Genomic DNA, 27441 nt, shown 5'->3' on the forward strand with positions numbered 1-27441 from the left:
GGTCTGGTATGTAGCTAGTAGAAAACACCTCTGAATAATATACATCAGGGTCTGGTATGTAGCTAGTAGAAAACACCTCTGAATAATATACATCAGGGTCTGGTATGTAGCTAGTAGAAAACACCTCTGAATAATATACATCAGGGTCTGGTATGTAACTAGTAGAAAACACCTCTGAATAATATACATCAGGGTCTGGTATGTAACTAGTAGAAAACACCTCTGAATAATATACATCAGGGTCTGGTATGTAACTAGTAGAAAACACCTCTGAATAATATACATCAGGGTCTGGTATGTAGCTAGTAGAAAACACCTCTGAATAATATACATCAGGGTCTGGTATGTAGCTAGTATAATATACATCAGGGTCTGGTATATAGCTAGTAGAAAACACCTCTGAATAATATACATCAGGGTCTGGTATGTAACTAGTAGAAAACACCTCTGAATAATATACATCAGGGTCTGGTATATAGCTAGTAGAAAACACCTCTGAATAATATACATCAGGGTCTGGTATATAGCTAGTAGAAAACACCTCTGAATAATATACATCAGGGTCTGGTATGTAACTAGTAGAAAACACCTCTGAATAATATACATCAGGGTCTGGTATGATCCCAGTAGAAAACACCTCTGAATAATATACATCAGGGTCTGGTATGTAACTAGTAGAAAACACCTCTGAATAATATACATCAGGGTCTGGTATGTAGCTAGTAGAAAACACCTCTGAATAATATACATCAGGGTCTGGTATGTAACTAGTAGAAAACACCTCTGAATAATATACATCAGGGTCTGGTATGTAACTAGTAGAAAACACCTCTGAATAATATACATCAGGGTCTGGTATGTAGCTAGTAGAAAACACCTCTGAATAATATACATCAGGGTCTGGTATGTAACTAGTAGAAAACACCTCTGAATAATATACATCAGGGTCTGGTATGTAACTAGTAGAAAACACCTCTGAATAATATACATCAGGGTCTGGTATGTAGCTAGTAGAAAACACCTCTGAATAATATACATCAGGGTCTGGTATGTAGCTAGTAGAAAACACCTCTGAATAATATACATCAGGGTCTGGTATGTAACTAGTAGAAAACACCTCTGAATAATATACATCAGGGTCTGGTATGATCCCAGTAGAAAACACCTCTGAATAATATACATCAGGGTCTGGTATGTAACTAGTAGAAAACACCTCTGAATAATATACATCAGGGTCTGGTATGTAGCTAGTAGAAAACACCTCTGAATAATATACATCAGGGTCTGGTATGTAGCTAGTAGAAAACACCTCTGAATAATATACATCAGGGTCTGGTATGATCCCAGTAGAAAACACCTCTGAATAATATACATCAGGGTCTGGTATGTAACTAGTAGAAAACACCTCTGAATAATATACATCAGGGTCTGGTATGTAACTAGTAGAAAACACCTCTGAATAATATACATCAGGGTCTGGTATGTAACTAGTAGAAAACACCTCTGAATAATATACATCAGGGTCTGGTATGTAACTAGTAGAAAACACCTCTGAATAATATACATCAGGGTCTGGTATGTAGCTAGTAGAAAACACCTCTGAATAATATACATCAGGGTCTGGTATGATCCCAGTAGAAAACACCTCTGAATAATATACATCAGGGTCTGGTATGTAGCTAGTAGAAAACACCTCTGAATAATATACATCAGGGTCTGGTATGATCCTAGTAGAAAACACCTCTGAATAATATACATCAGGGTCTGGTATGTAGCTAGTAGAAAACACCTCTGAATAATATACATCAGGGTCTGGTATGTAGCTAGTAGAAAACACCTCTGAATAATATACATCAGGGTCTGGTATGTAACTAGTAGAAAACACCTCTGAATAATATACATCAGGGTCTGGTATGATCCCAGTAGAAAACACCTCTGAATAATATACATCAGGGTCTGGTATGTAACTAGTAGAAAACACCTCTGAATAATATACATCAGGGTCTGGTATGTAACTAGTAGAAAACACCTCTGAATAATATACATCAGGGTCTGGTATGTAGCTAGTAGAAAACACCTCTGAATAATATACATCAGGGTCTGGTATGTAACTAGTAGAAAACACCTCTGAATAATATACATCAGGGTCTGGTATGTAACTAGTAGAAAACACCTCTGAATAATATACATCAGGGTCTGGTATGTAACTAGTAGAAAACACCTCTGAATAATATACATCAGGGTCTGGTATGTAGCTAGTAGAAAACACCTCTGAATAATATACATCAGGGTCTGGTATGTAGCTAGTAGAAAACACCTCTGAATAATATACATCAGGGTCTGGTATGTAGCTAGTAGAAAACACCTCTGAATAATATACATCAGGGTCTGGTATATAGCTAGTAGAAAACACCTCTGAATAATATACATCAGGGTCTGGTATGTAACTAGTAGAAAACACCTCTGAATAATATACATCAGGGTCTGGTATGTAACTAGTAGAAAACACCTCTGAATAATATACATCAGGGTCTGGTATGATCCCAGTAGAAAACACCTCTGAATAATATACATCAGGGTCTGGTATGTAACTAGTAGAAAACACCTCTGAATAATATACATCAGGGTCTGGTATGTAACTAGTAGAAAACACCTCTGAATAATATACATCAGGGTCTGGTATGTAACTAGTAGAAAACACCTCTGAATAATATACATCAGGGTCTGGTATGTAGCTAGTAGAAAACACCTCTGAATAATATACATCAGGGTCTGGTATGTAGCTAGTAGAAAACACCTCTGAATAATATACATCAGGGTCTGGTATGTAGCTAGTAGAAAACACCTCTGAATAATATACATCAGGGTCTGGTATGTAACTAGTAGAAAACACCTCTGAATAATATACATCAGGGTCTGGTATGTAACTAGTAGAAAACACCTCTGAATAATATACATCAGGGTCTGGTATGTAACTAGTAGAAAACACCTCTGAATAATATACATCAGGGTCTGGTATGTAGCTAGTAGAAAACACCTCTGAATAATATACATCAGGGTCTGGTATGATCCCAGTAGAAAACACCTCTGAATAATATACATCAGGGTCTGGTATGATCCCAGTAGAAAACACCTCTGAATAATATACATCAGGGTCTGGTATGTAGCTAGTAGAAAACACCTCTGAATAATATACATCAGGGTCTGGTATGTAGCTAGTAGAAAACACCTCTGAATAATATACATCAGGGTCTGGTATGTAACTAGTAGAAAACACCTCTGAATAATATACATCAGGGTCTGGTATGTAGCTAGTAGAAAACACCTCTGAATAATATACATCAGGGTCTGGTATGTAACTAGTAGAAAACACCTCTGAATAATATACATCAGGGTCTGGTATGATCCCAGTAGAAAACATATCTCTCTCCCTGTGAGGCTCCCAGGGAGAAAGAGATGTGTGAGGCTCCCAGGGAGAGAGAGAGATGTGTGAGGCTCCCAGGGAGAGAGAGAGATGTGTGAGGCTCCCAGGGAGAGAGAGAGATGTGTGAGGCTCCCAGGGAGAGAGAGATGTGTGAGGCTCCCAGGGAGAGAGAGATGTGAGAGGCTGCTGGGCTGCACACCTCCAAACCCCCAGGGACCACCAGAGGCTGCTGTGGTCTGTAGAGGGGCCAGAGGCTGCATGGAGGAGGAGAGGCCAGGCTGGGGCTGGTCACAGGCCAGGAGTAAGAGGTCGTCATCGGTGCTGGCTGTACTGAGATGCCCACTGAGGTCACACAGGGCTGGGGAACAGGAGGATGGTTAGAGAGGACAGGGTTGGGGTACAGGAGGATGGTTAGAGAGGACAGGGTTGGGGTACAGGGGGATGGTTAGAGAGGACAGGGTTGGGGTACAGGGGGATGGTTAGAGAGGACAGGGTTGGGGTACAGGGGGATGGTTAGAGAGGACAGGGTTGGGGTACAGGGGGATGGTTAGAGAGGACAGGGTTGGGGTACAGGGGGATGGTTAGAGAGGACAAGGTTGGGGTACAGGGGGATGGTTAGAGAGGACAGGGTTGGGGTACAGGAGGATGGTTAGAGAGGACAGGGTTGGGATACAGGAGGATGGTTAGAGAGGACAGGGTTGGGGTACAGGGGGATGGTTAGAGAGGACAGGGTTGGGGTACAGGGGGATGGTTAGAGAGGACAGGGTTGGGGTACAGGGGGATGGTTAGAGAGGACAGGGTTGGGGTACAGGAGGATGGTTAGAGAGGACAGGGTTGGGGTACAGGGGGATGGTTAGAGAGGACAGGGTTGGGGTACAGGGGGATGGTTAGAGAGGACAGGGTTGGGGTACAGGAGGATGGTTAGAGAGGACAGGGTTGGGGTACAGGAGGATGGTTAGAGAGGACAGGGTGTACAGGAGGATATACTAGAGGAAGTAGGACACTATGTTGTCAACTCTTCCCTGGTCCTTAGTGTACTAGAGGAAGTAGGACACTATGTTGTCAACTCTTCCCTGGTCCTTAGAGAGGAAGTAGTGTACTATGTTGTCAACTCTTCCCTGGTCCTTAGTGTACTGGAGGAAGTAGGACGCTATGTTGTCAACTCTTCCCTGGTCCTTAGAGAGGAAGTAGGACACTATGTTGTCAACTCTTCCCTGGTCCTTAGAGAGGAAGTAGGGCACTATGTTGTCAACTCTTCCCCTGGTCCTTAGAGAGGAAGTAGGGCACTATGTTGTCAACTCTTCCCTGGTCCTTAGTATACTAGAGGAAGTAGTGCACTATGTTGTCAACTCTTCCCTGGTCATTAGAGAGGAAGTAGTGCACTATGTTGTCAACTTTTCCCTGGTCCTTAGAGAGGAAGTAGGACACTATGTTGTCAACTCTTCCCTGGTCCTTAGAGAGGAAGTAGGACACTATGTTGTCAACTCTTCACTGGTCCTTAGAGAGGAAGTAGGACACTATGTTGTCAACTCTTCCCCTGGTCCTTAGTGTACTAGAGGAAGTAGGACACTATGTTGTCAACTCTTCCCTGGTCCTTAGAGAGGAAGTAGGGCACTATGTTGTCAACTCTTCCCTGGTCCTTAGAGAGGAAGTAGGGCACTATGTTGTCAACTCTTCCCCTGGTCCTTAGAGAGGAAGTAGGACACTATGTTGTCAACTCTTCCCTGGTCCTTAGAGAGGAAGTAGGGCACTATGTTGTCAACTCTTCCCTGGTCCTTAGAGAGGAAGTAGGGCACTATGTTGTCAACTCTTCCCCTGGTCCTTAGAGAGGAAGTAGGACACTATGTTGTCAACTCTTCCCTGGTCCTTAGAGAGGAAGTAGGACACTATGTTGTCAACTCTTCCCCTGGTCCTTAGAGAGGAAGTAGGGCACTATGTTGTCAACTCTTCCCCTGGTCCTTAGAGAGGAAGTAGGACACTATGTTGTCAACTCTTCCCTGGTCCTTAGAGAGGAAGTAGGGCACTATGTTGTCAACTCTTCCCTGGTCCTTAGAGAGGAAGTAGGGCACTATGTTGTCAACTCTTCCCTGGTCCTTAGAGAGGAAGTAGGACACTATGTTGTCAAATCTTCCCTGGTCCTTAGTGTACTAGAGGAAGTAGGACACTATGTTGTCAACTCTTCCCTGGTCCTTAGTGTACTAGAGGAAGTAGTGTACTATGTTGTCAACTCTTCCCTGATCCTTAGTGTACTAGAGGAAGTAGGACACTATGTTGTCAACTCTTCACTGGTCCTTAGTGTACTAGAGGAAGTAGGACACTATGTTGTCAACTCTTCACTGGTCTTTAGTGTACTAGAGGAAGTAGGGCACTATGTTGTCAACTCTTCCCTGGTCCTTAGAGAGGAAGTAGGACACTATGTTGTCAACTCTTCCCTGGTCCTTAGTGTACTAGAGGAAGTAGGACACTATGTTGTCAACTCTTCCCTGGTCCTTAGTGTACTAGAGGAAGTAGTGTACTATGTTGTCAACTCTTCCCTGATCCTTAGTGTACTAGAGGAAGTAGGACACTATGTTGTCAACTCTTCCTTGGTCCTTAGTGTACTAGAGGAAGTAGTGTACTATGTTGTCAACTCTTCCCTGATCCTTAGTGTACTAGAGGAAGTAGGACACTATGTTGTCAACTCTTTACTGGTCCTTAGTGTAATAGAGGAAGTAGGACACTATGTTGTCAACTCTTCCCTGGTCCTTAGAGAGGAAGTAGGACACTATGGTGTCAACTCTTCCCTGGTCCTTAGTGTACTAGAGGAAGTAGGACACTATGTTGTCAACTCTTCCTTGGTCCTTAGTGTACTAGAGGAAGTAGTGTACTATGTTGTCAACTCTTCCCTGATCCTTAGTGTACTAGAGGAAGTAGGACACTATGTTGTCAACTCTTTACTGGTCCTTAGTGTAATAGAGGAAGTAGGACACTATGTTGTCAACTCTTCCCTGGTCCTTAGAGAGGAAGTAGGACACTATGTTGTCAACTCTTCCCTGGTCCTTAGAGAGGAAGTAGTGCACTGTGTTGTCAACTCTTCCCTGGTCCTTAGTGTACTAGAGGAAGTAGGACACTATGTTGTCAACTCTTCCCTGATCCTTAGTGTACTAAAGGAAGTAGGACACGGTGTTGTCAACTCTTACCCTGGTCCTTAGTGTACTAGAGGAAGTAGGACACTATGTTGTCAACGCTTCCCTGGTCCTTAGTGTACTAGAGGAAGTAGTACACTATGTTTTCTGGTAAAATAATGTATATTAGGGTTAGGGGTTAGAGGTTAGGGGTTAGAGGTCAGGGGTTAGAGGTAGGGTTAGGGGTAGGGGTTAGAGGTTAGGGGTTAGAGGTAGGGTTAGGAGTAGGGGTTAGGGGTTAGAGGTCAGGGGTTAGAGGTAGGGTTAGGGGTAGGGGTTAGAGGTTAGGGGTTAGAGGTTAGAGGTCAGGGGTTAGAGGTAGGGTTAGGGGTAAGATTAGGGGTTAGAGGTCAGGGGTTAGAGGTAGGGTTAGGGGTAGGGGTTAGAGGTTAGGGGTTAGAGGTAGGGGTAGGGGTTAGAGGTTAGGGGTTAGAGGTCAGGGGTTAGAGGTAGGGTTAGGGGTAGGGGTTAGAGGTCAGGGGTTAGAGGTAGGGGTAGGATTAGGGGTTAGAGGTTAGGGGTTAGAGGTTAGAGGTTAGAGGTAGGGTTAGGAGTTAGAGGTTAGGGGTTAGAGGTTAGGGGTTAGAGGTAGGGTTAGGGGTAAGATTAGGGGTTAGAGGTTAGGGGTTAGAGGTAGGGTTAGGGGTAAGATTAGGGGTTAGAGGTTAGGGGTTATAGGTAGGGTTAGGGGTAGGGGTTAGAGGTTAGGGGTTAGAGGTCAGGGGTTAGAGGTAGGGTTAGGGGTTAGAGGTTAGGGGTTAGAGGTAGGGTTAGGGGTAGGGGTTAGAGGTCAGGGGTTAGAGGTAGGGGTAGGATTAGGGGTTAGAGGTTAGGGGTTAGAGGTTAGAGGTAGGGTTAGGAGTTAGAGGTTAGGGGTTAGAGGTTAGGGGTTAGCGGTAGGGTTAGGGGTAAGATTAGGGGTTAGAGGTTAGGGGTTAGAGGTAGGGTTAGGGGTAGGGGTTAGAGGTAGGGTTAGAGGTAGGGTTAGGGGTAGGGGTTAGAGGTCAGGGGTTAGAGGTAGGGTTAGGGGTAGGGTTAGGGGTAGGGGTTAGAGGTTAGGGGTTAGAGGTAGGGTTAGAGGTAGGGTTAGGGGTCGGGGTTAGAGGTTAGGGGTTAGGGGTAGGGTTAGGGGTAGAGGTTAGAGGTTAGGGGTTAGAGGTAGGGGTAAGATTAGGGGTTAGAGGTTAGGGGTTAGAGGTAGGGGTAAGATTAGGGGTTAGAGGTTAGGGGTTAGAGGTAGGGTTAGGAGTTAGGGGTTAGGGGTAGGGGTTAGAGGTTAGGGGTTAGAGGTAGGGTTAGGAGTTAGAGGTTAGGGGTTAGAGGTCAGGGGTTAGAGGTAGGGTTAGGAGTAGGGGTTAGAGGTAGGGTTAGGAGTTAGGGGTTAGGGGTAGGGGTTAGAGGTTAGGGGTTAGAGGTAGGGTTAGGAGTTAGGGGTTAGGGGTAGGGGTTAGAGGTTAGGGGTTAGAGGTTAGGGGTTAGAGGTTAGGGGTTAGAGGTAGGGGTAAGATTAGGGGTTAGGAGTAGGGGTTAGAGGTAGGGTTAGAGGTAGGGTTAGGGGTAGGGGTTAGAGGTCAGGTGTTAGAGGTAGGGTTAGAGGTAGGGTTAGGGGTTAGAGGTCAGGGGTTAGAGGTAGGGTTAGGAGTAGGGGTTAGGGGGTAGGGGTAGGGGTTAGAGGTTAGGGGTTAGAGGTTAGGGGTTAGAGGTAGGGTTAGGGGTAGGGGTTAGAGGTTAGGGGTTAGAGGTAGGGTTAGGAGTAGGGGTTAGAGGTTAGGGGTTAGAGGTCAGGGGTTAGAGGTAGGGGTAAGATTAGGGGTTAGGGGTAGGGGTTAGAGGTAGGGTTAGAGGTAGGGTTAGGGGTAGGGGTTAGAGGTCAGGGGTTAGAGGTAGGGTTAGAGGTAGGGTTAGGGGTAGGGGTTAGAGGTCAGGGGTTAGAGGTAGGGTTAGGAGTAGGGGTTAGGGGGTAGGGGTAGGGGTTAGAGGTTAGGGGTTAGAGGTTAGGGGTTAGCGGTAGGGTTAGGGGTTAGAGGTTAGGGGTTAGAGGTAGGGTTAGGGGTAGGGGTTAGAGGTTAGGGGTTAGGGGTTAGAGGTAGGGTTAGGGGTAGGGGTTAGAGGTCAGGGGTTAGAGGTTAGGGGTTAGAGGTAGGGTTAGAGGTAGGGTTAGGGGTAGGGGTTAGAGGTTAGGGGTTAGGGGTTAGAGGTCAGGGGTTAGAGGTAGGGTTAGGAGTTAGGGCCCTATAAAATATGTCATATATATTTTCCCAAATTCATTTTTTTCAGTTTTATTTTTCCTGGTTTTAGATGTTTTAGATTTTCACTCTCAAAATTACAGTTGTTCAACAAAATGGGATGTTCTGAGTCCATGCTGAAATCACAGAACACAATTACTTTAGGTCTGGAAGACCTTTTGTGTAATTCCCCTTTAATTGTGCATCTGGCCCTTTAATTGCGCATCTGGCCCTTTAATTGCTTATCTGGTCAGTGAGGGATGTTCCATCTAATGTGCCGGTCTGGTGATGGTTCTGTACTGCTGCTGCTCATTTCATGGAAAAGTTTGGAAATAACAAATAATAGATACAAATGATATACTTCCTCGTGATCTACTTCCTCGTGATCTACTTCCTCGTGATATACGTCCTCATGATCTACGTCCTCATGATCTACGTCCTCATGATCTACGTCCTCATGATCTACGTCCTCATGATCTACGTCCTCATGATCTACGTCCTCATGATCTACGTCCTCATGATCTACGTCCTCATGATATACGTCCTCATGATATACGTCCTCATGATATACGTCCTCATGATATACGTCCTCATGATATACTTCTGCCAGGTAAAACTACTTTATAGTTAACATTTAATTGAGAAGGTTTTGGGGAAATATTTATGTCAACCCACAAGACGGTTATGACATCAACTGACTACACATGGAGTGATAGACAAACACGCTCCATGCAGACAGACAGACAGACAGACAGACAGACAGACAGACAGACAAACACGCTCCATGCAGACAGACAGACAGACAAACACGCTCCATGCAGACAGACAGACAGACAGACAAACAAACACGCTCCATGCAGACAGACAGACAGGACAAACACGCTCCATGCAGACAGACAGACAGACAGACAGACAGACAGACAGACAAACACGCTCCATGCAGACAGACAGACAGACAGACAGGACAAACAAACACGCTCCACACAGACAGACAGACAGACAGACACGCTCCACACAGACAGACAGACAGACACGCTGCAGACAGACAGACACGCTCCACACAGGCAGACAAACACGCTCCACGCAGACAGACAGACAGACAGACAGACAGAAAAACACGCTCCACACAGACAGACAGACACGCTCCACACAGACAGACAGACAGACAGACAAACACGCTCCACACAGACAGACAGACACGCTCCACACAGACAGACAGACACGCTCCACACAGGCAGACAGGCAGACAGACACGCTCCACACAGGCAGACAGACACGCTCCACACAGACAGACAGGCAGACAGACAGACAAACATGCTCCACACAGACAGACAGACACGCTCCACGCAGACAGACAGGCAGACAGACAGGCTCCACACAGACAGACAGACACGCTCCACGCAGACAGACAGGCAGACAGACACGCTCCACACAGACAGACAGACACGCTCCACGCAGACAGACAGACACGCTCCACGCAGACAGACAGGCAGACAGACACGCTCCACACAGACAGACACGCTCCACACAGACAGACACGCTCCACGCAGACAGACAGGCAGACAGACACTCTCCACACAGGCAGACAGACAGACAGACACGCTCCACACAGGCAGACAGACAGACAGACAGACAGACAGACACGCTCCACACAGGCAGACAGACAGAGAGATAGACAGACACGCTTCACACAGACAGTCTCTAATTCTCTCTTTCTCTCTTTCTTTCTCTCTCTCTCGGAGGACCTGAGCCCTAGGACCATGCCTCAGGACTACCTGACATGATGACTCCTTGCTGTCCCCAGTCCACCTGGCCGTGCTGCTGCTCCAGTTTCAACTGTTCTGCCTTATTATTATTGGACCATGCTGGTCACTTATGAACATTTGAACATCTTGGCCATGTTCTGTTATAATCTCCACCCGGCACAGGCAGAAGAGGACTGGCCACCCCACATAGCCTGGTTCCTCTCTAGGTTTCTTCCTAGGTTTTGGCCTTTCTAGGGAGTTTTTCCTAGCCACCGTGCTTCTACACCTGCATTGCTTGCTGTTTGGGGTTTTAGGCTGGGTTTCTGTACAGCACTTTGAGATATCAGCTGATGTACGAAGGGCTTTATAAATACATTTGATTTGATTTGAGTAGGGGTCAGTGTATAATGTAATGTTATAGTATATCTAGCCCAGTAGGGGTCAGTATATAATGTAATGTTATAGTATAGATAACCCAGTAGGGGTCAGTAGGGGTCAGTATATAATGTAATGTTATAGTATATATAACCCAGTAGGGGTCAGTAGGGGTCAGTATATAATGTAATGTTATAGTATAGATAACCCAGTAGGGGTCAGTATATAATGTAATGTTATAGTATATCTAGCCCAGTAGAGGTCAGTAGGGGTCAGTATATAATGTAATGTTATAGTATAGATAACCCAGTAGGGGTCAGTAGGGGTCAGTATATAATGTAATGTTATAGTATATCTAGCCCAGTAGAGGTCAGTATATAATGTAATGTTATAGCATAACTAACCCAGTAGGGGTCAGTATATAATGTAATGTTATAGCATAACTAACCCAGTAGGTGTCAGTAGGGGTCAGTAGGGGTCAGTATATAATGTAATGTTATAGTATATATAACCCAGTAGGGGTCAGTAGGGGTCAGTAGGGGTCAGTATATAATGTAATGTTATAGTATATATAACCCAGTAGGTGTCAGTAGGGGTCAGTAGGGGTCAGTATATAATGTAATGTTATAGTATAGATAACCCAGTAGGGGTCAGTAGGGGTCAGTATATAATGTAATGTTATAGCATAACTAACCCAGTAGGGGTCAGTAGGGGTCAGTATATAATGTAATGTTATAGCATAACTAACCCAGTAGGGGTCAGTATATAATGTAATGTTATAGTATATCTAGCCCAGTAGGGGTCAGTATATAATGTAATGTTATAGTATAGATAACCCAGTAGGGGTCAGTAGGGGTCAGTATATAATGTAATGTTATAGTATAGATAACCCAGTAGGGGTCAGTAGGGGTCAGTATATAATGTAATGTTATAGTATATATAACCCAGTAGGGGTCAGTAGGGGTCAGTATATAATGTAATGTTATAGTATAGATAACCCAGTAGGGGTCAGTATATAATGTAATGTTATAGTATAGATAACCCTGTAGGGGTCAGTAGGGGTCAGTATATAATGTAATGTTATAGTATATATAACCCAGTAGGGGTCAGTATATAATGTAATGTTATAGTATAGATAACCCAGTAGGGGTCAGTAGGGGTCAGTATATAATGTAATGTTATAGTATAGATAACCCAGTAGGGGTCAGTATATAATGTAATGTTATAGTATAGATAACCCTGTAGGGGTCAGTAGGGGTCAGTATATAATGTAATGTTATAGCATAACTAACCCAGTAGGGGTCAGTAGGGGTCAGTATATAATGTAATGTTATAGTATATCTAGCCCAGTAGAGGTCAGTATATAATGTAATGTTATAGCATATCTAGCCCAGTAGGGGTCAGTATATAATGTAATGTTATAGCATAACTAACCCAGTAGGGGTCAGTATATAATGTAATGTTATAGCATAACTAACCCAGTAGGTGTCAGTTGGGGTCAGTAGGGGTCAGTAGGGGTCAGTATATAATGTAATGTTATAGTATATCTAGCCCAGTAGAGGTCAGTATATAATGTAATGTTATAGCATAACTAACCCAGTAGGGGTCAGTATATAATGTAATGTTATAGCATAACTAACCCAGTAGGTGTCAGTTGGGGTCAGTAGGGGTCAGTAGGGGTCAGTATATAATGTAATGTTATAGTATATCTAGCCCAGTAGGGGTCAGTATATAATGTAATGTTATAGCATAACTAACCCAGTAGGGGTCAGTATACAATGTAATGTTATAGCATATCTAGCCCAGTAGGGGTCAGTATATAATGTAATGTTATAGTATATCTAGCCCAGTAGAGGTCAGTATACAATGTAATGTTATAGTATAGATAACCCAGTAGGGGTCAGTAGGGGTCAGTAGGGGTCAGTAGGGGTCAGTAGGGGTCAGTAGGGGTCAGTATATAATGTAATGTTATAGCATATCTAGCCCAGTAGGGGTCAGTATACAATGTAATGTTATAGTATAGATAACCCAGTAGGGGTCAGTAGGGGTCAGTATATAATGTAATGTTATAGTATAGATAACCCAGTAGGGGTCAGTAGGGGTCAGTATATAATGTAATGTTATAGTATATATAACCCAGTAGGGGTCAGTAGGGGTCAGTATATAATGTAATGTTATAGCATAACTAACCCAGTAGGGGTCAGTATATAATGTAATGTTATAGTATAGATAACCCAGTAGGGGTCAGTAGGGGTCAGTATATAATGTAATGTTATAGTATAGATAACCCAGTAGGGGTCAGTATATAATGTAATGTTATAGTATATCTAACCAAGTAGGGGTCAGTATATAATGTAATGTTATAGCATAACTAACCCAGTAGGGGTCAGTATATAATGTAATGTTATAGTATAGATAACCCAGTAGGGGTCAGTAGGGGTCAGTATATAATGTAATGTTATAGTATATCTAATCCAGTAGGGGTCAGTATATAATGTAATGTTATAGTATATCTAACCAAGTAGGGGTCAGTATATAATGTAATGTTATAGTATATCTAACCAAGTAGGGGTCAGTATATAATGTAATGTTATAGTATATCTAATCCAGTAGGGGTCAGTATATAATGTAATGTTATAGCATAACTAACCCAGTAGGGGTCAGTAGGGGTCAGTAGGTGTCAGTAATGGTCAGTATATAATGTAATGTTATAGTATATCTAGCCCAGTAGGGGTCAGTATATAATGTAATGTTATAGCATAACTAACCCAGTAGGGGTCAGTAGGGGTCAGTAGGTGTCAGTAATGGTCAGTATATAATGTAATGTTATAGTATATATAACCCAGTAGGGGTCAGTATATAATGTAATGTTATAGCATAACTAACCCAGTAGGGGTCAGTATATAATGTAATGTTATAGCATAACTAACCCAGTAGGTGTCAGTTGGGGTCAGTAGGGGTCAGTAGGGGTCAGTATATAATGTAATGTTATAGCATAACTAACCCAGTCGGGGTCAGTAGGGGTCAGTAGGGGTCAGTACGTACCAGAGGCTGATTCTGATGGCTTCTCTTCATCCAGAGAGACCAGACTGAGAGGAGAGAAAGGATATTTTGGTTATTTTATTAGGATCCCCATTAGCTGTTGTGAAAGCAGCAGCTACTCTTCCTGGGGTCCACACAAAACATGACATAAGAACATTAATAAACAAGAAGAGCTCAAGGACAGAACTACACTGAACAAAAAAATACTGAACAAAAATAAATTGGCCCCATGTTTCATGAGCTGAAATAAAAGATCCCGCAAATTTTCCATAAGCACAAAAAGCTTTCTGTCCAATTTTATGCACAAATTCGTTGACATCCCTGATTGTGAACATTTCTCCTTTGCCAAGATAATCCACCTGACAGGTGTGGAATATCAAGAAGCTGATTAAAAAGCCTGATCATTACACAGATGCTACATGTGCTGGGGACCATACAAGGCCACTCTGAAATGTGCGTTTTTTTCACACAACACAATGCCACAGATGTCAACATTTTTTAGGGAGTGTGCAATTGACATGCTGACTGCAGGAATGTCCACTGATTGAATGTTCATTTCTCTACCATAAATGTTTTTCAACATTGTTTCAGAGAACTTGGGGTTATGGTTTTGGCCGGCATAAGCTACGGACATGAACACAATTGAATTTTATCAGTGGCAATTTGAATGCACAGAGATACCGTGACAAGATCCTGAGTCCCATTGTCTTGCCATTCCTCCGCCACCATCACCTCATGTTTCAGCATGATAATACACGGCCCCATGTAGCAAGGATCTGTACACTTCCTGGAAGCTGAAAATGTCCCAGTTATTCCATGGCCTGCAAACTCACCAGACATGTCATCCATTGAGCATGTTGGGGATGCTCTGGATAGACGTGAACGACAGAATGTTACAGTTCCCGCCAATATCCAGCAACTTCGCACAGCCATTGAAGAGGAGTGGGACAACATTCCACAGGCCAGAATCAACAGCCGGATCAACTCTATGAGAAGGAGATGTCGCGCTGCATGAGGCAAATGGTGGTCACACCAGATACTGACTGGTTTTCTGATCCATACCCCTACTTTAAAAACCCCCATCTGTGACCCACAGATGCATGTCTGTATTCCCAGTCATGTGAAATCCATAGATTAGGGCCTAATGGATTTATTTACATTGACTGTACCTCAGTAAAATCATGTTGTGTTTATATTTTTTGTAAATGTATAAACAGCACACACAGCCTACATACATAAAATATCTAGGTTAAATAGGGGAGAGATTGTTCTGGATTTGGGGACTGTGAAAAGACCCCTGGTGGTATGTCTGGTGGGGTAAGTGTGTATGTCAGAGCTAGGGTTGGAAAGGGTCAGAACGTTCTGGTAAATATCCTGAATTTTTATGGAAGTTTTCCATGGGAAGTTCATCCCCGGAATTTGGGGAATTTTGCTTAACTTCATCAAAAAAGTAACAGCTTAGCTAACAGTGAACCTTCTAACATATTTTGGTTAAACTATCCCCAATTCAATGGAATTGCAACCCTCTGCATGCAAAGTGCATTTTTCCATCACATGTACAGCTGATCCTCAAGATCTTACACACTAATGAGATGCTAATGAACCCACACTACTACACCGTCTGAGCCAAGGACTACATGCTTTCTGGTAAGTTTTGATTACAATACTGGGTGAGGTGAATATATTTTATATGACATATCTGATTTTGCTTGAGCCTGCTAACTGAGGAGTGTTAATGCACCTGTTTCCATACATGTTTGTATCTTACAAAGGAGTTGTTTAATCTAACTGCTTAACTATTTATCTGCACATGGAATTGTATTTGTTTTTTTTTAAACTATTTTTTCTAATCTTTACAGGAAAATGCCACAGGCACTATCTGATGAGTGGAGACATTTCCCTGCAGCAAATGTAGAAGGAAAAGCTGTGTACATTTGCAAATAATGTGCCAAATCATATGTGAAGAATGCAACAAAGATGCAGTCATCTGGCCAAGTGCATAAAGTTCCCTCAGCGCTCACAACAAGCAACCTCTGACAAAAGTCCCTCTACTTCTGTTCGAGGTGTAAAGGATGAATCAGACACCTTATCGATAGAAACAGCTCATGGTCCTCCTGGAATCCGAAGTGTTTTTGACTCAATGGAGGAACGTAGTCAGAGAAATGTTGATGAATGTCTTGCTCGAGCTGTGTATGGTTCACCTCTGGTGCTCACAGGCAATGTGTATTGGAAGACATTTCTGAGTGTTCTTCTCCCAGCACACACCCCTCCAACCAGACATGCATTATCTACTAATTTGCTGGATGCAGAGTTCAACAGAGTTCAAGTGAAGGTCAAGCAAATCATAGGGAAAACAGACTATTACAATCATCTCTGATTGGTGGGCGAATGTTCGTGGACAAGGAATAATTTAACTACATCATCTCCACCCTCAACCAGTATTCTACAAGAGCACAGACACAAGGGACAACAGACACACCGGTCTCTACATTGCAGATGAGCTGAAGGCAGTCATCAATGACCTTGGACCACAGAAGGTATTTGCACTGGTGACAGACAATGCTGCAAACATGAAGGCTGCTCGATCTAAAGTGGAGTCTTACCCTCACATCACACCCATTCGCTGTACTGTTCATGCATTGAATCTGCTCCCCAAGACATCATGACACTAAAAACAATGGAAACACTCTGCAAGAGAGCCAATGAAATGGTTAGGTATGTGAAGGATCATCAAGTTATAGCAGCAATCTACCTCACCAAGCAAAGTGAGAAGAATAAGAGCACCACATTGAAGCTGCCCAGCAACACCCGTTGGGATGGTGTTGTCATCATGTTTGACAGTCTCCTGGAGGGGAAGTAGTCTCTCCAAGAAATGGCCATATCCCAGTCTGCCGATATGGACAGCCCCATCAAGAGGATCCTCCTGGATGATGTATTTTGGGAGAGAGTGGTAAGCAGCCTGAAACTCCTGAAACCTATAGCAGTAGCCATTGCACAGATTGAGGGAGGCATTGCCATCCTGCTTGCAGATGTAAGAGAATAAATCCGTACTGCCCTGCCCACTTCACTGTTGCTCCAATCAGAGGAAACTGCAGTTCTGAAATACATCAAAAAGCGTGAAGACTTCTGCCTGAAGCCCAAACACGCCGCAGCGTACATGTTGGACCCCAAGTATGCTGGCAAGAGCATCCTGTCTGGTGCAGAGATCAACCAGGCCTATGGCGTCATCACTACCGTGTCTCGCCACCTTGGCCTGGATGAGGGCAAGGTTCTTGGCAGTCTGGCGAAGTACACTTCCAAGCAAGGGCTTTGGGATGGAGACGCAATATGGCAGTCGCGCCAACATATCTCATCAGCCACCTGGTGGAAGGGACTTTGTGGATCTGAGGCTCTTTCCCCTGTTGCCTCCATCATCCTCCAAATCCCACCAACATCAGCTGCCTCAGAGCACAACTGGTCCTTGTTTGGGAACACACACACCAAAGCACTCAACAGGCTGACCAATACAAGTGTTGAAAAATTGGTGGCCAGCCGGGCAAATTTCATGCTATTAGAGCCTGACAACTAGCCATCCTCGACAAGGTTGGAAAGTGACAGTGAAGATGAGGCCTCAGAGTCTGATGTTCAAGAGGTGGACATTGAGGAGGTCCAGGGAGAAGACATGGAAGCCTGAGAGGAAGACAACCAACGCTTTAGTTCCTAGACTATTATTTTACAGATGTATGTTGAAAACGTTTTTGGGAGATGTGATGGATCATTGGGGATCATTCAATATTCCCTTTATTTTGTTGTTCAGTGAAATCATCCCATCTGAAGAGTCAACTCATTTAATTACATTTAAATTCGTAACAAATGTTTTTTTTAAGTATTTCTATTGGAAGGATTTCATATTTTGCAATTATGTCTCCTAATGATAAGGTCTTTGTGTCTGTCTCCATATGATATGGTAAATATATCGAATGCAAAAAGCATCTACATTTAAATAGTATTAATATAAATGTGCATATATTTCTGTTAATTCCCATTTATTCCTTGGAATATTTCCACCTCTGAATATTCCCCAAAATGTGCAACCCTAGAGCTGTGAGTAACCCTAGAGCTGTGTGTAACCCTAGAGCTGTGTGTAACCCTAGAGCTGTGTGTAACCCTAGAGCTGTGAGTAACCCTAGAGCTGTGAGTAACCCTAGAGCTGTGTGCAACCCTAGAGCTGTGTGCAACTCTAGAGCTGTGTGCAACCCTAGAGCTGTGTGTAACCCTAGAGCTGTGTGTAACCCTAGAGCTGTGTGTAACCCTAGAGCTGTGTGTAAACCTAGAGCTGTGAGTAACCCTAGAGCTGTGAGTAACCCTAGAGCTGTGTGTAACCCTAGAGCTGTGTGTAACCCTAGAGCTGTGAGTAACCCTAGAGCTGTGTGTAACCCTAGAGCTGTGTGTAACCCTAGAGCTGTGTGTAACCCTAGAGCTGTGTGCAACCCTAGAGCTGTGTGCAACCCTAGAGCTGTGTGTAACCCTAGAGCTGTGTGTAACCCTAAGGCTGTGTGTAACCCTAGAGCTGTTTGTAACCCTAGAGCTGTGTGTAACCCTAGAGATGTGTGTAACCCTAGAGCTGTGTGTAACCCTAGAGCTGTGAGTAACCCTAGAGCTGTGTGTAACCCTAGAGCTGTGTGTAACCCTAGAGCTGTGTGTAACCCTAGAGCTGTGAGTAACCCTAGAGCTGTGTGTAACCCTAGAGCTGTGAGTAACCCTAGAGCTGTGTGTAACCCTAGAGCTGTGAGTAACCCTAGAGCTGTGAGTAACCCTAGAGCTGTGTGTAACCCTAGAGCTGTGTGTAACCCTAGAGCTGTGAGTAACCCTAGAGCTGTGTGTAACCCTAGAGCTGTGTGTAACCCTAGAGCTGTGTGCAACCCTAGAGCTTTGTGCAACCCTAGAGCTGTGTGTAACCCTAGAGCTGTGTGTAACCCTAAGGCTGTGTGTAACCCTAGAGCTGTGTGTAACCCTAGAGCTGTGTGTAACCCTAGAGCTGTGAGTAACCCTAGAGCTGTGTGTAACCCTAGAGCTGTGTGTAACCCTAGAGCTGTGTGTAACCCTAGTCAGTGCAACCCTAGAGCTGTGAGTAACCCTAGAGCTGTGTGTAACCCTAGAGCTGTGTGTAACCCTAGAGCTGTGAGTAACCCTAGAGCTGTGTGTAACCCTAGAGCTGTGAGTAACCCTAGAGCTGTGTGTAACCCTAGAGCTGTGAGTAACCCTAGAGCTGTGAGTAACCCTAGAGCTGTGTGTAACCCTAGAGCTGTGTGTAACCCTAGAGCTGTGAGTAACCCTAGAGCTGTGTGTAACCCTAGAGCTGTGTGTAACCCTAGAGCTGTGTGCAACCCTAGAGCTGTGTGCAACCCTAGAGCTTTGTGCAACCCTAGAGCTGTGTGTAACCCTAGAGCTGTGTGTAACCCTAAGGCTGTGTGTAACCCTAGAGCTGTGTGTAACCCTAGAGCTGTGTGTAACCCTAGAGCTGTGAGTAACCCTAGAGCTGTGTGTAACCCTAGAGCTGTGTGTAACCCTAGAGCTGTGTGTAACCCTAGTCAGTGCAACCCTAGAGCTGTGAGTAACCCTAGAGCTGTGTGTAACCCTAGAGCTGTGTGTAACCCTAGAGCTGTGAGTAACCCTAGAGCTGTGTGTAACCCTAGAGCTGTGAGTAACCCTAGAGCTGTGTGTAACCCTAGAGCTGTGTGTAACCCTAGAGCTGTGTGTAACCCTAGAGCTGTGTGTAACCCTAGAGCTGTGAGTAACCCTAGAGCTGTGTGTAACCCTAGAGCTGTGTGTAACCCTAGTCAGTGCAACCCTAGAGCTGTGAGTAACCCTAGAGCTGTGTGTAACCCTAGAGCTGTGAGTAACCCTAGAGCTGTGTGTAACCCTAGAGCTGTGAGTAACCCTAGAGCTGTGTGTAACCCTAGAGCTGTGTGTAACCCTAGAGCTGTGTGTAACCCTAGAGCTGTGTGTAACCCTAGAGCTGTGTGTAACCCTAGTCAGTGCAACCCTAGAGCTGTGAGTAACCCTAGAGCTGTGTGTAACCCTAGTCAGTGCAACCCTAGAGCTGTGTGTAACCCTAGAGCTGTGTGTAACCCTAGAGCTGTGTGTAACACTAGAGCTGTGTGTAAGTGCAACCCTAGTCAATGCCACCCTAGTCAGTGCCACCCTAGTCAGTGCCACCCTAGTCAGTGCCATCCTAGTCAGTGCCACCCTAGTCAATGCCACCCTAGTCAGTGCAACCCTAGTCAGTGCAACCCTAGTCATTGCAACCCTAGTCAATGCAACCCTAGTCAATGCAACCCTAGACAATGCCACCCTAGAGCTGTGTGTAAGTTGATTTTGCAAACAATTTAGTTTCTTATATTAATATCAGCCCTCTGATTACAATGAAGAGCAAGTTGTGCCGCTCTATTCTGGGCCAGCTGCAGCTTAACTAGGTCTTTCTTTGACGCACTTGACCACATGACTCGACAATAATCAAGATAAGACAAAACTGGAGCCTGCAGGATTTGCTATGAGGGCATGGTTACACGTGGTCTGCAGTTGTGAGGCCGATTGGATGTACTGCCAAATTCTCCAAAACGACGTTGGAGGCGGCAAAGAGTAGAGAAATGCAAATTAAATGATCTAGCAACAGCTCTAGTGGACATTCCTGAAATCAACATGCCAATTGCACGCTCCCTAAAAACTTGAGACATCTGTGGCATTGTGTTTTGTGACTAAACTGTACATTTTAGAGTGGCCTTTTATTGTCCCCAGCACAAGGTGCACCTCATGCTGTTTTAATCAGCTTATTGATATACCACACCTGTCAGGTGGATGGGTTATCTTGGCAAAGGACAAATACTCACTAACAACAATGTAAACAAACTTGTGCACAAAATGAGAGAAATAAGCTTTCTGTGCATATGGAACATTTCTGGGATCTTTTATTTCAGCTCCTGAAACATGGGACGAACCCTTAACCTGTTGCATTTTTATTTTTGTTCAGTATAGTTTTAGAGACGTTCAGGACCAGTTTATTACTGGCCACACATTCCAAAACAGACTGCAACTCCTTGTTAAGGGTTTCAGTGACTTCATTAGCTGTGGTTACTGACACGTATATAGTTGAATCATCAGCATACATGGACACACAGGTTTTGTTTAATACCCGTGGTTCCCAAACTAGGGGTCGTGACCCCATATGAAGGTCGCCTGACATGAAAATGAGGTTGCGGGAGAATTTCCAAAATCACCCCCCAAAATTAACCAATATTTAAAAACAAATATATATATTTTGTATCTCAATCATGATGTGGTTAATGTTAAAACATCTGAATGAAAATTGATTTCTAAAAAATACAATTCAACCAGAGTGGCCTTACATGCTGACCAAACCAGACGCCATCAGGACACGCAGGTTGGAATATCAAAACAAACTCTGAGACAATTATATTAATTTGGGGACAGGTCGAAAACCATTAAAGATGTATGGCAATTTAGCTAAATAGATAGCTGTTGCTAGCTCATTTGTCCTGGGATATAAACATTGGGTTGTTATTTTACCTTAAATGCACAAGGTCCTCTACCCGACAATTAATCCACAGATAAAAAGGTCAACTGAGTTCCTTTCTCATCATCTCTCCTCCTTCCTCAGGCTTATTTTTTACTTCTTTGGACTTTATATGGCGGTTGGCAACCAACTTTATTGCTACAACGACTGGAGACTTCATCTTTCAATCACCCCCGTGGGTATATGCTGCTAAACACCAATGAGGAGATGGCAAGTGGGTATATGCTGCTAAGCACCAATGAGGAGATGGGAGAGGCCGGATTTGCAGCGCGTCACAAATAGGTTTGATTCCGGCGCCGACAGAGATGGCCGCCTCGCTTCGCGTTCCTAGGAAACTATGCAGCATTTAGTTTTTTTACGTGTTATTTCTTACATTGGTACCCCAAGTAATCTTAGGTTTCATTAAATACAGTCGGGAGGAACTACTGAATATAAGAGCAACGTCAACTCACCATCATTACGACCAGGAATATGACTTTCCCGAAGCGGATCCTGTGTTTTGCCCACCACCCAGGACAATGGATCGGATCCTGTGTTTTGCCCACCACCCAGGACAATGGATCGGATCCTGTGTTTTGCCCACCATCCAGGACAATGGATCGGATCCCAGCCGGTGACCCAAAACAACGACGTTGTAAAAGAGGCAAACAAAGCGTTCTTCTGGTCAGGCTCCGTAGACGGGCACATCGCGCACCACTCCCTAGCATACTACTCGCCAATGTCCAGTCTCTTGACAACAAGGTTGATGAAATCCGAGCAAGGGTAGCATTTGTCGTGGAAAATCGGTTCAAATATAACGCTTACAAGAACTCTGTGAATTCAATAGGCTTTTAATACAAGAGTATCGCAAGCCGGGATGGTCCGCGGAACATACACCTTTTTCAGAGTACTGGCTCTGATTTATACACATACAACATATGAGTCCATCCCACATGCAAATGAAGTTACTTCCCTCAGTCCATCTGCCACCATTATATCCCAATCTGTACATCCTGCTTGTTCAGCTCGATAACGCCCATATCTGCTTTCAGTCAAGTTATAATGGTGACAGGACCTCTTCATGTCCCAAAAATAATACATGCCTATCTTATGCTATGGGCCCCCTTACGTTCAGCCTGGTGTGTTCTTTGGTATGTCTGTCCTTATTAGGATTTGTAGACTATGTGTCTCTTCTGACATTCCTTCAGCATCTCCATGTCCTAAATATATGTGGCCTATTTCTATAGTCCATCAGTTGGTCATTTGGCTGACCCCCTCCTTTGTATATCCCTCTGACCTTGGTATGTCCAGCTGTCCTAGGCGCCTATGTGTCTCCTTCTCTTCATGTGGTTATTTAAGATCAGCAGACTATGTGTCTCCATCTTTAGTGTGTCCAGTTGCCCTAGGCGCCTATGTGTCGCCTTCCCTTCGTGTGGTCTGTTTTTAGTGTTCAGCTATCCTATACATCTATGTGTTTGTCTATGTGTTTTATTTGCTCCCACACATTCCAGAGAGACATCAGAGACTGTAACGTTCTTTGCTTCACGGAAACACGGCTCACTCGAGAGACGCTATCGGAGTCGGTACGGCCAGCTGGTTTCTTCACGCATTGCGCCGACAGAAACAAGCATCTTTCTGGTAAGAAGAGGGGCAGGGAGGTACGCCTTATGATTAACGAGACGTGGTGTGACCATAACAACATACAGGAACTCAAGTCATTCTGTTCACCTGACTTAGATTTCGTCACAATCAAATGTCGACCACATTATCTACCAAGAGAATTCTCTTCGATTATAATCACAGCCGTATATATTCGTCCCCAAGCAGACACATCGATGGCCCTGAACAAACTTTATTTGACTTTATGCATACTGGAAACCACATATACTGAGGCTACATTCATTGTAGCTGGGGATTTTAACAAGGCTAATCTGAAAACAAGACTCCCTAAATTCTATCAGCCTATCGATTGTACTACCAGGGCTGGTAAAACCCTGGATCATTGTTATTCAAACTTCCGCGACGCATATAAGGCCCTTCCCCGCCCTCCTTTCGGAAAAGCTCACCACGACTCCATTTTGTTGCCTCCAGCCCACAGACAGAAACTAAAACAGGAAGCTCCCGCGCTCAGGTCTATTCAACTCTGGTCCGACCAATCTGATTCCACGCTTCAAGACTGCTTCGATCACGTTGATTGGGATATATTTCGCATTGCGTCCAACAACAACATTGCCGAATACGCTGATTCGGTGAGCGAGTTCATTAGAAAGTGCATTGGCGATGTCGTACCCATAGCAACTATTAAAACATTCCCAAACCAGAAACCGTGGATTGATGGCAGAATTCGCGCGAAACTGAAAGCGCAAACCACTGCTTTTAACCAGGGCAAGGTGACCGGAAACATGACTGAATACAAACAGTGTAGCTATTCCCTCCGCAAGGCAATCAAACAAGCTAAGAGTCAGTATAGAGACAAAGTAGGGTCGCAATTCAACGGCTCAGACACAAGAAGTATGTGGCAGGGTCTACAGTCAATCACAGATTACAAAAATAAAACCAGCCCCGTTGCGGACCAGGATGTCTTGCTCCCAGACAGACAAAATAACTTCTTTGCTCGCTTTGAGGACAATACAGTGCCACTGACACGGCCCGCTACCAAAACCTGAGTACTCTCCTTCACTGCAGCCGACGTGAGTAAAACATTTAAACGTGTTAACCCCCTTAAGGCTGCAGGCCCAGACGGCACCCCAGCCGCGTCCTCAGAGGATGCGCAGACCAGCTGGCTGGTGTGTTTACGGACATATTCAATCAATCCTTATCCCAGTCTGCTGTCCCCTCATGCTTCAAGAGGGCCACCATTGTTCCTGTTCCCAATAAAGCTAAGGTAACTGAGCTAAACGACTACCGCCCCGTAGCACTCACTTCCGTCATCCTGAAGTGCTTTGAGAGACTAGTCAAGGACCATATCACCTCCACCCTACCTAACACCCTAGACCCACTCCAATTTGCTTACCGCCCTAATAGGTCCACAGACGATGTAATCGCCACCACACTGCACACTGCCCTAACCCATCTGGACAAGAGGAATACCTATGTGATAATGCTGTTCATCGACTACAGCTCAGCATTTAACACCATAGTACCCTCCAAACTAGTCATCAAGCTTGAGACCATGGGTCTCGACCCCGCCCTGTGCAACTGGGTACTGGACTTCCTGACTGGCCGCCCCCAGGTGGTGAGAGTAGGTAATAACATCTCCACCCCGCTGATCCTCAACACTGGGGCTCCACAAGGGTGTGTTCTGAGCCCTCTCCTGTACTCCCTGTTCACCCACGACTGCGTGGCCACGCACGCCTCCAACTCAATCATCAAGTTCTATCTCTGGACTAACAGCTATCCACCCTGACTCAGTTCTATCTCTGGACTAACAGCTATCCACCATGACTCAGTTCTATCTCTGGACTAACAGCTATCCACCCTGACTCAGTTCTATCTCTGGACTAACAGCTATCCACCCTGACTCAGTTCTATCTCTGGACTAACAGCTATCCACCATGACTCAGTTCTATCTCTGGACTAACAGCTATCCACCCTGACTCAGTTCTATCTCTGGACTAACAGCTATCCACCCTGACTCAGTTCTATCTCTGGACTAACAGCTATCCACCCTGACTCAGTTCTATCTCTGGACTAACAGCTATCCACCCTGACTCAGTTCTATCTCTGGACTAACAGCTATCCACCCTGACTCAGTTCTATCTCTGGACTAACAGCTATCCACCATGACTCAGTTCTATCTCTGGACTAACAGCTATCCACCATGACTCAGTTCTATCTCTGGACTAACAGCTATCCACCCTGACTCAATTCTATATCTGGACTAACAGCTATCCACCCTGACTCAGTTCTATCTCTGGACTAACAGCTATCCACTCTGACTCAGTTCTATCTCTGGACTAACAGCTATCCACCATGACTCAGTTCTATCTCTGGACTAACAGCTATCCACTCTGACTCAGTTCTATCTCTGGACTAACAGCTATCCACCCTGACTCAGTTCTATCTCTGGACTAACAGCTATCCACCATGACTCAGTTCTATCTCTGGACTAACAGCTATCCACCATGACTCAGTTCTATCTCTGGACTAACAGCTATCCACTCTGACTCAGTTCTATCTCTGGACTAACAGCTATCCACCATGACTCAGTTCTATCTCTGGACTAACAGCTATCCACTCTGACTCAGTTCTATCCCTGGACTAACAGCTATCCACTCTGACTCAGTTCTATCTCTGGACTAACAGCTATCCACTCTGACTCAGTTCTATCTCTGGACTAACAGCTATCCACCCTGACTCAGTTCTATCTCTGGACTAACAGCTATCCACTCTGACTCAGTTCTATCTCCTGAGAGAGGAGTGGAGGACAGGAGATGATGTCAGAGGGACCAGGATGTTCTCACCTGTTACTCTGTATGTCCTTCTCTTTGTTATGGTCCCGGTTGGTTAGGTCTAAATCAGTCAGCTGCTCCAGAGGGTCCCGGAGGTCCTGACAACACACACCATCTACGGTTACAACACACCACATCTACACACACACACCCCCCATCTACGGTTACAACACACACACACACCACATCTACACACACACACCCCATCTACGGTTACAACACACCACATCTACACACACACACACCCCATCTACACACACACACCCCATCTACGGTTACAACACACTGAGGTGCGAAACACACACACCACATCTACACACACACACCCCCCATCTACGGTTACAACACACACACACACCCCATCTACACACACACACCCCATCTACGGTTACAAAACACACACCCCATCTACGGTTACAAAACACACACCCCATCTACGGTTACAACACACACACACACCATCTACACACACACACCCCATCTACACACACACACCCCATCTACACACACACCCCATCTACACACACACACACACACACACACCCCATCTACACACACACACACACCTAGCTACACACACACACACACACACACACCCCATCTACACACACACACACACCCCATCTACACACACACACCCCATCTACGGTTACAACACACTGAGGTGCGAAACACACACACCCCATCTACACACACACACACCCCATCTACACACACACATACCCCATCTACACACACACACCCCATCTACGGTTACAACATACTGAGGTGTGAAACATACACACCCCATCTACACACACACACACCATCTACACACACACACACCATCTACACACACACACACACCATCTATTGTTACAACGCCATGGAAACAAAACAAACAAACACACACACTTGTAATGCACGTACAACCCGTCCCACACGTACCTTGAGAGTGGTGAACTGGTAGGGGACAAAGCCTTTAAAAGACTCATGAATCCCACTCATCACACAGGCGGTCCTCTCCCAGAACTGGAGGAGGGTGATCTGGAAAGAGACTGTATTAACACACACAGACAGACAGAAAAGCAGACAGAAAAGCAGACATGCAGACCTGGTATGTGCAGAGGGAGGGAGACAGACAGACAGGCAGACAGACCTGGTATGTGCAGAGGGAGGGAGACAGACAGACAGGCAGACAGACAGATAGGCAAACAGACCTGGTAGAACAGAGGGAGGGAGACAGACAGACAAGCAGACAGACAGACAGATAGGCAGACAGACCTGATATGTGCAGAGAGAGTGAGACAGCATGTTACAACGGGAGGCTCCCAGCATGTCAACCTTCTGACACACATCGTTCTTTAGCTTCTCAAACAGGTCCTTCGAACCTCTGACCTGGGACTGCACCTGGTGGGCCATACACACAGGTTAACACACACAGTACCTGGTGAACACTACACACAGAACCTGGTGGGCCACAC

General features: G+C 44.8%; 1 protein-coding gene across 6 annotated transcripts in view; it reads right to left on the bottom strand.

Moving 5' to 3' along the window:
- LOC110523102 (islet cell autoantigen 1-like protein) overlaps nucleotides 1–27441 on the bottom strand; it is a 97318-nt gene that overhangs the window by 45261 nt on the left and 24616 nt on the right. For all 6 annotated transcript variants that reach the window (XM_090206956.1, XM_090206957.1, XM_090206958.1 and 3 more), the window contains 5 exons: nucleotides 27242–27367; nucleotides 26906–27004; nucleotides 25991–26076; nucleotides 13979–14022; nucleotides 3624–3782 (listed from right to left, as the gene is read on the bottom strand). In XM_090206956.1, coding sequence (XP_090063082.1) covers nucleotides 3624–3782; nucleotides 13979–14022; nucleotides 25991–26076; nucleotides 26906–27004; nucleotides 27242–27367 — 514 coding nt within the window. The remainder of the gene's footprint in view (nucleotides 1–3623; nucleotides 3783–13978; nucleotides 14023–25990; nucleotides 26077–26905; nucleotides 27005–27241; nucleotides 27368–27441) is intronic.

Source organism: Oncorhynchus mykiss, chromosome 18 (assembly GCF_057628025.1).
Source record: "Oncorhynchus mykiss isolate SJ-2025 chromosome 18, ASM5762802v1, whole genome shotgun sequence".
NCBI classification, from domain to species: domain Eukaryota; kingdom Metazoa; phylum Chordata; class Actinopteri; order Salmoniformes; family Salmonidae; genus Oncorhynchus; species Oncorhynchus mykiss.